Genomic DNA, 11,327 nt, shown 5'->3' on the forward strand with positions numbered 1-11,327 from the left:
TATTTACTTAGATATCTGTCTAAAGTTTTGCTTCACAATTATGGTTTCAGAATCTATTATTATGTGATTTTCCTTATTTTTAAAAAATGTAATTGGTAAAAGAGTTTTTAAAATGATTATAAGTAGTGAATAAGAGAATCTAATTTAAGAAAAAAGGTTATTACTTTTTCAACGAAAATGCAGCAGAAACCCCTTTTCATAAAAATACTATGACAGAGTATTGAATCACTGAGGTTCCTTCTATCTTTTTCTATATTATGACTAGACAACTACATGCAAATGAAAATGGAAGCATTGAATTGAATAATTTTTTGAAAAATAATAAATTTCTTGTCCTTTGTGAACAGGGAGAAGTAGGAGACCAAGGAGATATTGGGAAAATTGGTGAAATAGTAAGTATATTTTGTGCTTTTCATGTTTTAAGTTATTAGTATTTTTAGAATCACATTAACCTACATTTGTTGGTTATAATCATGTTAGCAAGAATCAAAATAAATTTTATTCATTGAAACTTTAAATTTATTTATAATGTTTCTATTGACAAACAGAATAAAAGAGAAAGAGGAAAACCCAGTTGATTATAATTTCATACAACATACATTATATTTGTGATCTCAGGAGCAATCTTCTAATATTTAGTTTTTAATTTTAGTTCTAATAATTTGAATATAAATTTGATCTTGACAGTTTTCATTATTAAAAAGCTTATACATTTTTCTTAAGATTTAAAAGGTTGGAATAAATAATTATGTAATTAACTGGAAAGTATAATTTGTTTCTTCAAATTTAGTTTATGTTGCTTAAATTTCAGATGTTGTGTATATTATATTTGATTCAGGTCTATTGAAAATAATTTTCTATAATAAGGATATACAGCTAAAATAGTCTCTTAACAAGTAGACTTACATACCATGTATGGAATAATAGATTAGTCCAAAAGAATTTATTTGTAGTATGCCAGTTTGTCATAAAGCAAGTGATCTAATTCAAAAACATAAATGAGCGAATTCCCTGCACCCTATATTATGACTTAAATAGATAAAATTTCTACAAAAGTATTTTGTGAATTTAGGTAATTAAACAATTATCAATCCTGGTTTGTACTAAACATGTTCTGGTATTCTTACTTTTTCCATTAATTATTAATAAAAATAAAGGATGGCCTTGTGTTAAAAGATCACTGCTATTCCCAGTAAATCCTGCCTCACTAGGAGGTAACCCCTTTTTACTGTTTTTGCTGAAGAAAGGCATTTCAAGCAAGTGCTTAGATCAGATTATTCAACGGTTCCAAACATAATTATAACTTACATTTTCTCTAAGGTCACTCAAAAAAGTTAAGTTTTGGAATTTTTGAGTGTCACATTGCTTAGAAGATACACATACAAATTAAAGTCAGTGTCCAAAGTTAAAACACCAGCGAAGAACATCTTTTCGTAAAATGACATCTTATGTATTAAGCCATTAAGTGTCCTTCAATCATGCCACTCTACTTGCACATAGTGTAAGACTCATTGTCACTGTTGTCCAAAGACATGGACCGTCAGGATTTTTGTAACTGGAGGGAAAGCAACATTTATTTACTGATCATTTGTTATGTTCCAGACATGCTCAGTGATATTTAATTGAATTCTCAAGCAGTTTTAAAAGATACATTTTGTTACTCCAGCTTTTAAAATAGGGAAACTGGAGCTGGTGAGATAGCTTAGTTGAATAAGTGCTTGCCTGGTAAGTGCAAGGGCCTGAGTTCAATCTTTGGTTCTGAAAAAAAAAAAAAAAAAAAAAAAAAAAAAAAAAAGAGGTTGGGAACAGTGTATAAGAAGCCACCACTTTGAAGTTACATAGCTAGCAAATTGCTGGGCTGAAGTATAAGCCCAGAGTTTGAAATTAAAATTCCAGATCTTTATTACACCATGCTAGAATACTTCAACATTTGTTGAACAACCAGTTGGCTTAGATGTTGTAGAGATAGGTTAAACAACAGACAAATTATTAAACAAGTGGATCTTCCTTACTTTGAGGTTCCATCTCCCTAAGGATGTGAGACAAAGGTTTTCTTTTCCACTGATGCCCATATTGAGTAAAATTTAAAAATGTAAATGTCCTGATGAATATTTTGGGCTTCCTGTAATTTCTAGTTTTTGTATTACCTTATTCATTTCCAAATTTTGTACTTCATCTAGTCTAGAGTTTTGTCAACAAGAAAACTTTCAAAGCCAGCATGGTGGCACAGGCCTTCTAATTCCAGCACACTGGAAAGCTGGAGCAGGAGGATCACAATTTCAAGCCCAGCCTGGGCAACTTAGTGATCAGGACAATCCTGTCTAAAAAAACAAAGCAAAGAAATGAACAAAAAACTGTGCATGTAACTTAAAGAAGAGACCCTGGGTTCAAACTCTAGAACCACAAGAGGGAAAAAGCGAGAGGAGAGAAGAAAATAGAGACAGAAACATATGATTTCATTTCTTATCAATCTTGTAATTAGCTCCTATTAATCTTTATGATCATTTAATTGGCTTAACTGAAACCTCTCCAGTTTTGTTTCTAGATTTATACTAATTAGAACCAAACTTTTGATAGATCCTGCCAAGAATAGCAGTGTTATCTATGTCTTATGACTATATATGTCTTACAGTGATTTTCTTATACAAAGTAGTGACCTCTGTAAGTATGCCCTATGGGGGTCTCTCATTTCAAAAGGTATCCTCTGGTCTCCCTCACTCTAGCATTCTACTTTTTATGAATAAACCTATAAGTGTCTCACCCTAATTAATAATTCTATCTTAAACTCTCTAGTTTAAGGTTATTTGAAAAAGCTGTAAAGCAAAAAAAAAAATATGCTTTTTCATTATAGGCTGAGACCAGAATTAGGATCAATAGAGACCTTATAAAGGAAGAGCTATTGACTTAACATGGGCAAGAATATTTTAATAAAGTTTCTAATGCTCATGCTGGGGAGATAGCTCAGCAGCATAAGTGCCTGCCTGGCAAGCACAAGGTTCCAAGTATGATCCCTGGTGCCACAAAAAACAAAACAAAAAACTCAAGGTGATGGGTGTGTGTGTGTGCGCGCGCGCGTGTGTGCATAGCCATAAGCCCACACCAAGTCACTACCTCCTCCATCCCCAAATGAGCAAAAGTTTTAATGCTCAAACAGACTCTTCCATAGAGTGATTACAAACCCCATCATTAGAAGATTGATGAAGATCATTAGTGATGTGTTCAGCAGATGTTTACTGATTGTACCAGGTACATTTTGAACAAGTGATCCTCTTCCTCATGAAACTTGTGGTCTATTGGGAGTTGATGGCAAAACAAAGACATGAACACACAAAGGAATATATAAAATGTGATACATTCTATAAAGGAAAACCATAAAGGGCTATAAGAAACCTGCTAAATTTAGATCAGATGATAAAAAGCTGTTTTGAAAAAATGATACATAAGTCACAGCCATAAAAAATGATTTAGGTTAGGGAACAATGTAAAGGAAGAAAATTCCTGAAATTTAGAGTAAAACATATTTCTCACCTTTGCTACTTTCCTTGCTTTAAGGAAATTACTTAACATCTCTAAATACTAGTTTTCTCAGTAGGAAAAGAATGAAAATAACTACCTTGTGTAATTTCTTATTAAACGTGATAATGCACGTAAAGGACTCGACAAAATGCCAGTCACAGAGTAAACACAACAGCTACTGCTGTGGGATAGAGGTCATTGTGGTAGGAGACAGTCCTAAGTGGGAAAGCATTTAGTTGTTTAGAGGAACAGAGAATAAGCCAACTTGAAGACCATAGTAAACAGTGGGAAAAGCTGACTGAGGTGCTACTAGTCAGGAGGTAGTAGCCAATAATCTGGGCCATTATTTTTTACTTGATCCTAGAGTCAATGAAAAATTGCTAAGTATTCTACGTAAGCCACTACCATGATGTAATTTATGTTGTAAGATTATTCTGGTCACAACAGATTGAGAAGTTTAGAACACACCTGAAAGGAGCAGAAATAGAAGATAAATTTAGAAAGTTATTGCAGTAGTTTAAATAAGAGAAATGACTTGGAACAGGATTATGGCACTAGCAATAAAAAATATAGTTGTATTTCATATATATTCATTTGAGATGATAAATTAGGTGGATGTTGACTGGAAAGAAAGGGTTTTAGCTAGTCCTTACCATACAGTAGACCTTTGATAATCAAACTATTTATTTGTCAAGAATATTCTGTTGCATATGGCATTTAAGGATATTTTCAATTTTAGGAATCCTTGATATTTTTCTAAGAATGCTAATATTTCTAGTCTCCCTCTTGTCTATTAATTTAGCTTCTTTTCTCTAGCCCTTTTCTAGTTGTAATATACCTTTTTGAAACTGGAACAAGCAAAACTAGACTAGCTGTTTTAGAGACAATGACTTCATTGCTTTTTCTCTGGGTGATAATGATCTTTATTATGTTTTCTTTATTGGTAGTGATACTAAAAACCATCATTGTCCAATAATAGGAAACTGAAGATATCTTGGAAGCAACAATGATGCCTCAAATGCTCAAATAGACTGTTATTTTAAATATAAAATGTGGATTATTTTCACAAAGTGTTCATGATTACGTTGAGTTTTGGTTCCCATATTTCTGTCCACTTGATACTCACCATTGTTCTATAGTTGACTACATTGATTAATCTCTTCAACTATGACCCAACTGATTTGATTTTACCTCATTTATTCCTTGATTTACCTATTCAGCAATATTTCTTGAGTCATATACCATGTCTTCCCTGCTTTACTTCCTCCCAATTGGTGTTCTCATGTAAATGATATGCAAAATGACACATCATTTGAAAGATAAAAAGATAAAGAAAGGGGGCCAGGAGGATAGCTCAGTAGAAAAAAGATAAGGAAAGGCCACAGATCATCATTAAAACCTAGTAGTGGACTTTTATTATGAAATCTGTATAATTAAAAAACTTTCTGATGGTTGATTCAAAGCTGGACTACAGTAGTTTATTGAAAATTTAAAAAGGATATGAAATCTGAAAGAAACATAAAAAAGAAAGAAATCTATTTATTGAAAACCTACTATTTCATTGAACAGTGAGCTGACCTTATTGAGTAAGTATTCTTATTGTTATTCAATAAATGAGGAGACTGAAATTTATTGGAGTTATATAATGCCCAAATTCCTACAGCTAGAAAGCTGCAGATCTGGATTTCAGATTCAGGATTTCATTATCCAATTCCAAGGCTCTCTTCCACGTAACAGATAATCTTCAATTTGTTCTGCCATTAAATAGAACCTTGAAGTGCAACCTTGGGGATTGATGGTTAGGAAGATTTGATTTAAAGATCAGATAGATTTGAAAAATGGGCACAATAAAGGTTTACTCAGTAATGTCTGGAGCCAAACTAGCAATTTAGTTTTTTAACTTTTGCCAAATGTTATTAGTTTCTAAGATTTATGGAAACAGGAATGACTTGTAAGGAGAAGGAAAAGTACTTCAGAAATGCTCAGCATAAAACCTCATTTGCCAGGGTGGCTAGTATTGATGCTCTCAGGTAAAATTACTGAGCATTTAATCTGATATAAGTTGATTTTACTTTTTAAAGAGTGTTATTAGTCTTTCATTAAGATTAAAATGCTGGCTTAGGGGGATCTACTCCAGTCATCATAAGCCATATTTCCTTGAGGAAAAGAAACAGAAGAAGGAGGGACCACTTAGCCAAACAGGAAAATTTATTCTATCAGCTGCACCAAAGGGCACCTCTCATCTTAGTGCCTTCATCTTGCAAAACAGCATCTACTCTCTACTGCTCTTACGCTATAGCACTATAACACATATGCAACTCTGTAGCATTTCTCTTACACGGAAAAGAGCAGTAATTTTTTTCAGGGAATGAAAAGTTATTAAAAAGTGTATCCATGGCATATTCCCTCATCAAAAAAACATATGGTAAAACTAGCTGCCATTTATGGAAAGCCTATGATAGGCTACTTGCGACAAATATATTATTAAACTCTTATAAACACATTGGGAAATAATAATCATTTCTACTTTGCATAAAATACTTTGACTATATCATTAAGCTCTTGTAGAAACCATGGAAAATAATAATAGTTATTATTCCAGTTTTATACAGAAGGAAACTTAAAGTATTAAGGAAGTTAAAGAATTTGTTCAAGGTCATATACTGTAGTCACAGAGTTGGGACTACAAAAGAGATATCTCTGGCTCTTCTATGTCATTCTGCTTCCTTTAGCAATTAGCTGAAGATTTCCAAGTGTATTTCTAACACATACCTGCTGTCTTGCTTTAATTACATACAATTAGAGATCAAGGGACCATAGTTGCTACATTATAATTTGAAAAGTTATTCTTTAAAAATCAGAATGTCTTATAATTATTATGTCTTAAGACCTTGTGTTTGATGTTTATCATTTTTGAAATATGTAGCCAGCATCACTTACCTATGGGGCATCCAGCTAGCTGATTGGGTGGTGTGTATGGTGGGGGATTCCCCATATGGTTAATATTCACATGCCGACCCACCCACCCTAATTCAATGCAGAGTTCTTCATTGAGTTCACCAAGAGAAGAGCCTTTTGTACAGTCAAATATTTTTTATTGGTTCTTATTTTTTTCACACATTACATTTTCACACACATCAACTAACTTAATATCTATGTATTACAGGGCAGTTACAATAGCCATCAAACAGTCAAATCAAAAAAGCACACATCAGGGCAGTTAACATGCATAAAACAGGACCTGCTTTGTGGATAAAGAAGATATTTTAATCACCCCTTTGAAATTTAGAATACAGCTAATATCATCTTTCCATGTAAATAGAGGTGTGAGTGGATTGAATGCATGTGGTGCTCTCCACCTGGCTTTGAGAACCATCTTACCTCTCCAATAGAAGCTTGCAAATGTTGATAGCTTAGCATGTTTCATAACATTCAGCGTAAATGGGTTAGTAAGCTATGGGCTGAGTGAGGAATATTTGCCCCGGAACAGTGTCAGAAATTATGAATGGTACAGACTGTTTAAGAGTAGGTGGCTTGTCGTAGTGGCTTTGTGTATCATATATTGGTCTGTGTGAGTATCGCGGACCCATAGTGTCAACTGCTATAAAGTCACTGTATGTGATGACATTTGAAACTTGAGATCTGACTTGCTAGTTAGTTGGGTTTGAATCTGAAACTGAACTAGAACCAGTGGACTCTGACTTGCCCCCTACATATGGTTGCCGCCAACTGTTTTTTGCATCACTTGCCTGACCTTCTTACCTCCACTGTGTTTCTATTGACTTATTAATTCCTATTTCTTCTCCTGGTGATACTCCACCATGTGCATAGTCAAAGCAAATTCTCATAGTTCTGTTACGATCTCCTTCCCATTTTTCCCCTGTGCCTTCTATTGTAATATCTTGTGCTCCTCTGGAGCTATGCTAATGATGGCCCTCCCTTTCCTGTTTTGAATATGTGTTGAGGGAAAAGGTGTCCTAGATGATGCTGTCCTTTTCTAATTGCTTCACTGTATAACATGTCTGGTCTTCCAGATCTCATTCCAATATTATGGTTATCTTCTACCATCTTTGCTTTTCCAACTGCATCACAGTTAGGAATTATTCTTGGTGCCTGTCCTACCATTCTTATGCCCTGTACATTTCTCCTTAGGATAATTAGGGCCCCTAAATTTAAAGACCCAATCCAGAAATGGGAATCTGAGAGGAACACACACTTCTCAGAGGATGAAATTAAAGAAGCAAATAAATATATGAAAAAATGCTCCACATCACTAGCCGTCCATGAAATGCAAATTAAAGCAACACTGAGATACCATCTCACTCCAGAAAGAATGGCTATCATAAAGAAATCAACCAACAACAAATGTTGGAGAGGCTGTGGGGAAAAAAGAACCCTTCTCCACTGCTGATGGGAATGTAGACTGGTGCAACCATTATGGAAATCAGTATGGAGACTCCTTAAAAAACTAAGACTGGAAATACCAGTCCAGCCAGCTATCCCCCTACTGGGAATTTTCCCAGAGGAACTGAAAATGTCATATCATAGTGATATATGTGCACCTATGTTTACAGCAGCACAATTTGTGATAGCGAGATCTTAGAAACAACCAAGATGCCCATCACATGAGGAATGGTTGAAAAAGATGTGGTATTGTTATATAATGGAGTATTACTCGGCTATAAAGAATGATAAACTTGAAGCATTTATATTTAAGTAGATGCCGCTTGAAGATATACTCATAAGCAAAATAAACCAGACCCACATGTTTAAATATTGTATAGTCTCCATAGTATAAGAACGCAAAAGAAGAAATACAAATAGAAAGGTATAACACAATTAAAAGAAAAGTGAGAACTTGGGGACTGGACAACAATGAGAGGGCAAGGAAAAAAGCTGGGAAACAGGACAGTGACAAAGCCATACATCTATATGCACAAGATGGGCAAGGCAATGATCCTGAGAAACATCAGCAGGTTTTTGAAACTAGCAGTTAATTGGTAGGATTCTCACCCTGACTAACTATACATGCTAATGCGTGTGAACCAAGCAACTGCACTGAAGATAGTAATGTGTCATAGAAGGGTCACACTTGGAATGCCTGTCATTCTGGTCTTCTAAACATGTACTTCTTGTCATGATATACCAATTAGTACCATACTGTCTCTCAAAAAAAAAAGGTTTTTTTTAATGGATAATAAATGAAAAAAAGACACAAGAAAAAAAATGTCACAGGACTGTCCTACTACAATGCTGTATATGGTTAGATTTCTAAATTTCTGTGTAAAAATATGTAATTGTTTCTTCATATTCTTTAAATATTATTCATTTTTAAAGTTTTTATCTCCATATTCTATAGGGACTTAAAGTTTAACATGTCAATACTTGATGGAAAATACCTGTTCCATGTTATACCTAAAATGTTTGATATTCAAACAGATAGTGAAGTTAAACCCTACTGCATAAGGTAGGGTAATAATAAGCTTCTCTTCTGGAGGGTTAACAATCTAAGTTTGCAGACCAAAAATTAGAGAAAGAAGAAGGGCTGCAAGCACAACCAACATTTTGATCCTAGCCTTTCAAGGTCAGTGAGGACTCAGGACATAGGAGAACCTATACTGTAACATCATATAACTCAGTTGTGTCCCAAATTTTCTGATCAAGGTGATTATGGCGCCACAGAGGAAGTGATCATTGATATAGAGTGTGCCTAAGTAGAGTCACATGGAGAGAAAGCATTCTCTCAGTCTTTCTCAGAGAGCAAATTGGGCAAGCAATGGCCATGACTCATCCACAGGGCTGACACTGACAAAAGATCTGCAAAACTGTTTTACAAGGTTACAGGATAAATCCTGAGCGTACTTGACTGACCTTATCAGATATAAAGTTACATTTCTTGTTGTATAGGTCTTGCTTTATCTTGGCCTTAACCATCAGCAGAAAAGTATAAAAATGAGGTGTATAAAGTAAAGCCATATTGATATGCTGAGCTGTGAAAGGCTCACTTCTGTGGATAACCCACCACTACTGTGGACTGCTGGACTGTGTTAGATTGTTTTGCTGAATTCATGAACCTATCGTATTTAGATGCCAATGGAATACCCTTCTCTGACAGGACTAAACAAAAAAAAAGGGGGATACAAAAGAAGAACCATTTTGTATCTGTATATACAGAATAGTTAGGATAGATATACAGCTACTTTTGCTTAATTCAATGAGAAGAAAGATTTTACTAGTAAGTTTGGACAGGATATCCTGTCTACATCTTGTAATATGGATAACCACTAAGAAGATAACAATGTACAGTGTATTAATTATTGAAACTGTCCTATTAATCAGTTATGAGACTCTCATTGCTATTTGTTTCTCCATGAAATAAAATATAGAAAAAAAATGATAAACTTGAAGCATTTATATTGAAATGGATGCCACTTGAAGATGTGCTCATAAGTGAAATAAACCAGACCCACATGTGTAAATATCATTTAGTCTCCCTAGTATAAGAACTCAAAAGAAGAAGTACAAATAGAAAGGTATAACACAATTAAAAGGAAAGCAAGAACTTCAGGATTGGACAATGATGAGTGGGCATGGAGAAAAGCTTGGAAACATGGCAGGGATAAGTTAATTGGTTTGGTGTTAAATCTGTAAATTCCTGAGAACCAACTATCTCCAGTTCTTAACATTTCAATTGGCGTGGTATTTTCAAATGCTGTATTTGTTTCCAACGTGACACATATAGTATTTCTGCCATGCCTTGATTATTTGCAACAGGAACAAAGTCATTAACATGATGTGCATAGTACCCGTATTGTTCTAACTGGTTACTTTGCCATGGTTTGTAGTCAACTGTTGCTAGGAATGCACCATTGCTTCCCCAAGGAAATATGTTATTTGTGTCTTCTGCAGTGAGCATGGTTGCTGTAAGATCGTTAGTGTTCTGAATTTGTGTGAGTACTATTGCTCTCTGTCACTGTTTTTATGCTAATATTACATATTCCTTGTTCTAGTGATTCTAGTTGCAAATCCTTGCATGTTGTGGCCCTATGATAAAAGTCTCCTGGACTCATCCATACCTCCAGGCATTTGCATCCAGTGAGAACCATGGTTTTAGTATTCGTGCATGCCCGTTATCTCTCCACCTATTTATTCTATTTTTCTGAAGAGGCCGGCATTACTTTCTCAGTTTGCTGTAATGCGTATTCATTGTTTTCAGCCTCTGTTACTATAATGTGTGTGCTAGCATTACATATGATCATAGCAAATTCCCCATCATATTTCCATTCAGTTCTGTTATTGTAATTGCCAGTACTTCTTCCAGTACCACCTCCCACTCCCGCAGTTTCCTGCTTTGGATCTCCCCCAGGGGCGGAGAGGGCATGGCAGGCCCAGGGACTGAACCACCAGCCCTTGTGCCTGCTTGCAGGCACTTTAATCTGCTGAGTTTTTGACTGGCCCTTTGGTGTCCATTTGCTGGATTTCCTCAGCCATGTCATTTTTCACAGCAGGTCTGGCCACTTTTCTTTTCTTGGCTAAGTTCACAAGTGTGTGTCATGGTGCTAGACACTTTTTACATACAGTTTGTTTGTTGGCCTTTCTGTCTTATATTTTGTTGTTTTTTTTTCTTTTTTTCATAATTTTATTGATAAACAGATAGCAATGAGACAGTTTCAAATCAAATCGGTAGGACAGTTTCAATAACTAACATACTGCATATATTCTTTTTAGTGGTTAATTGCTGTACAGGATGCAGACTTGAGATCCTATTTACAAACACCATTAGAACAAATCATTCTATTCATTAAGAGAAT

The 11,327-nt window shown here is 34.8% G+C and overlaps 1 protein-coding gene across 1 annotated transcript in view; it reads left to right on the top strand.

The window, feature by feature from the left end:
* The window catches only part of Col24a1 (collagen type XXIV alpha 1 chain), a 403,759-nt gene that overhangs the window by 190,179 nt on the left and 202,253 nt on the right, over window positions 1-11,327 (top strand). Inside the window, exon 23 of the mRNA XM_023699052.1 lies at window positions 348-392. Within this exon, the coding sequence (XP_023554820.1) occupies window positions 348-392 (45 nt within the window). The remainder of the gene's footprint in view (window positions 1-347; window positions 393-11,327) is intronic.

This window comes from Octodon degus, unplaced genomic scaffold (genome assembly GCF_000260255.1).
Source record: "Octodon degus isolate 3935 unplaced genomic scaffold, OctDeg1.0 scaffold00109, whole genome shotgun sequence".
NCBI classification, from domain to species: Eukaryota; Metazoa; Chordata; class Mammalia; order Rodentia; family Octodontidae; genus Octodon; species Octodon degus.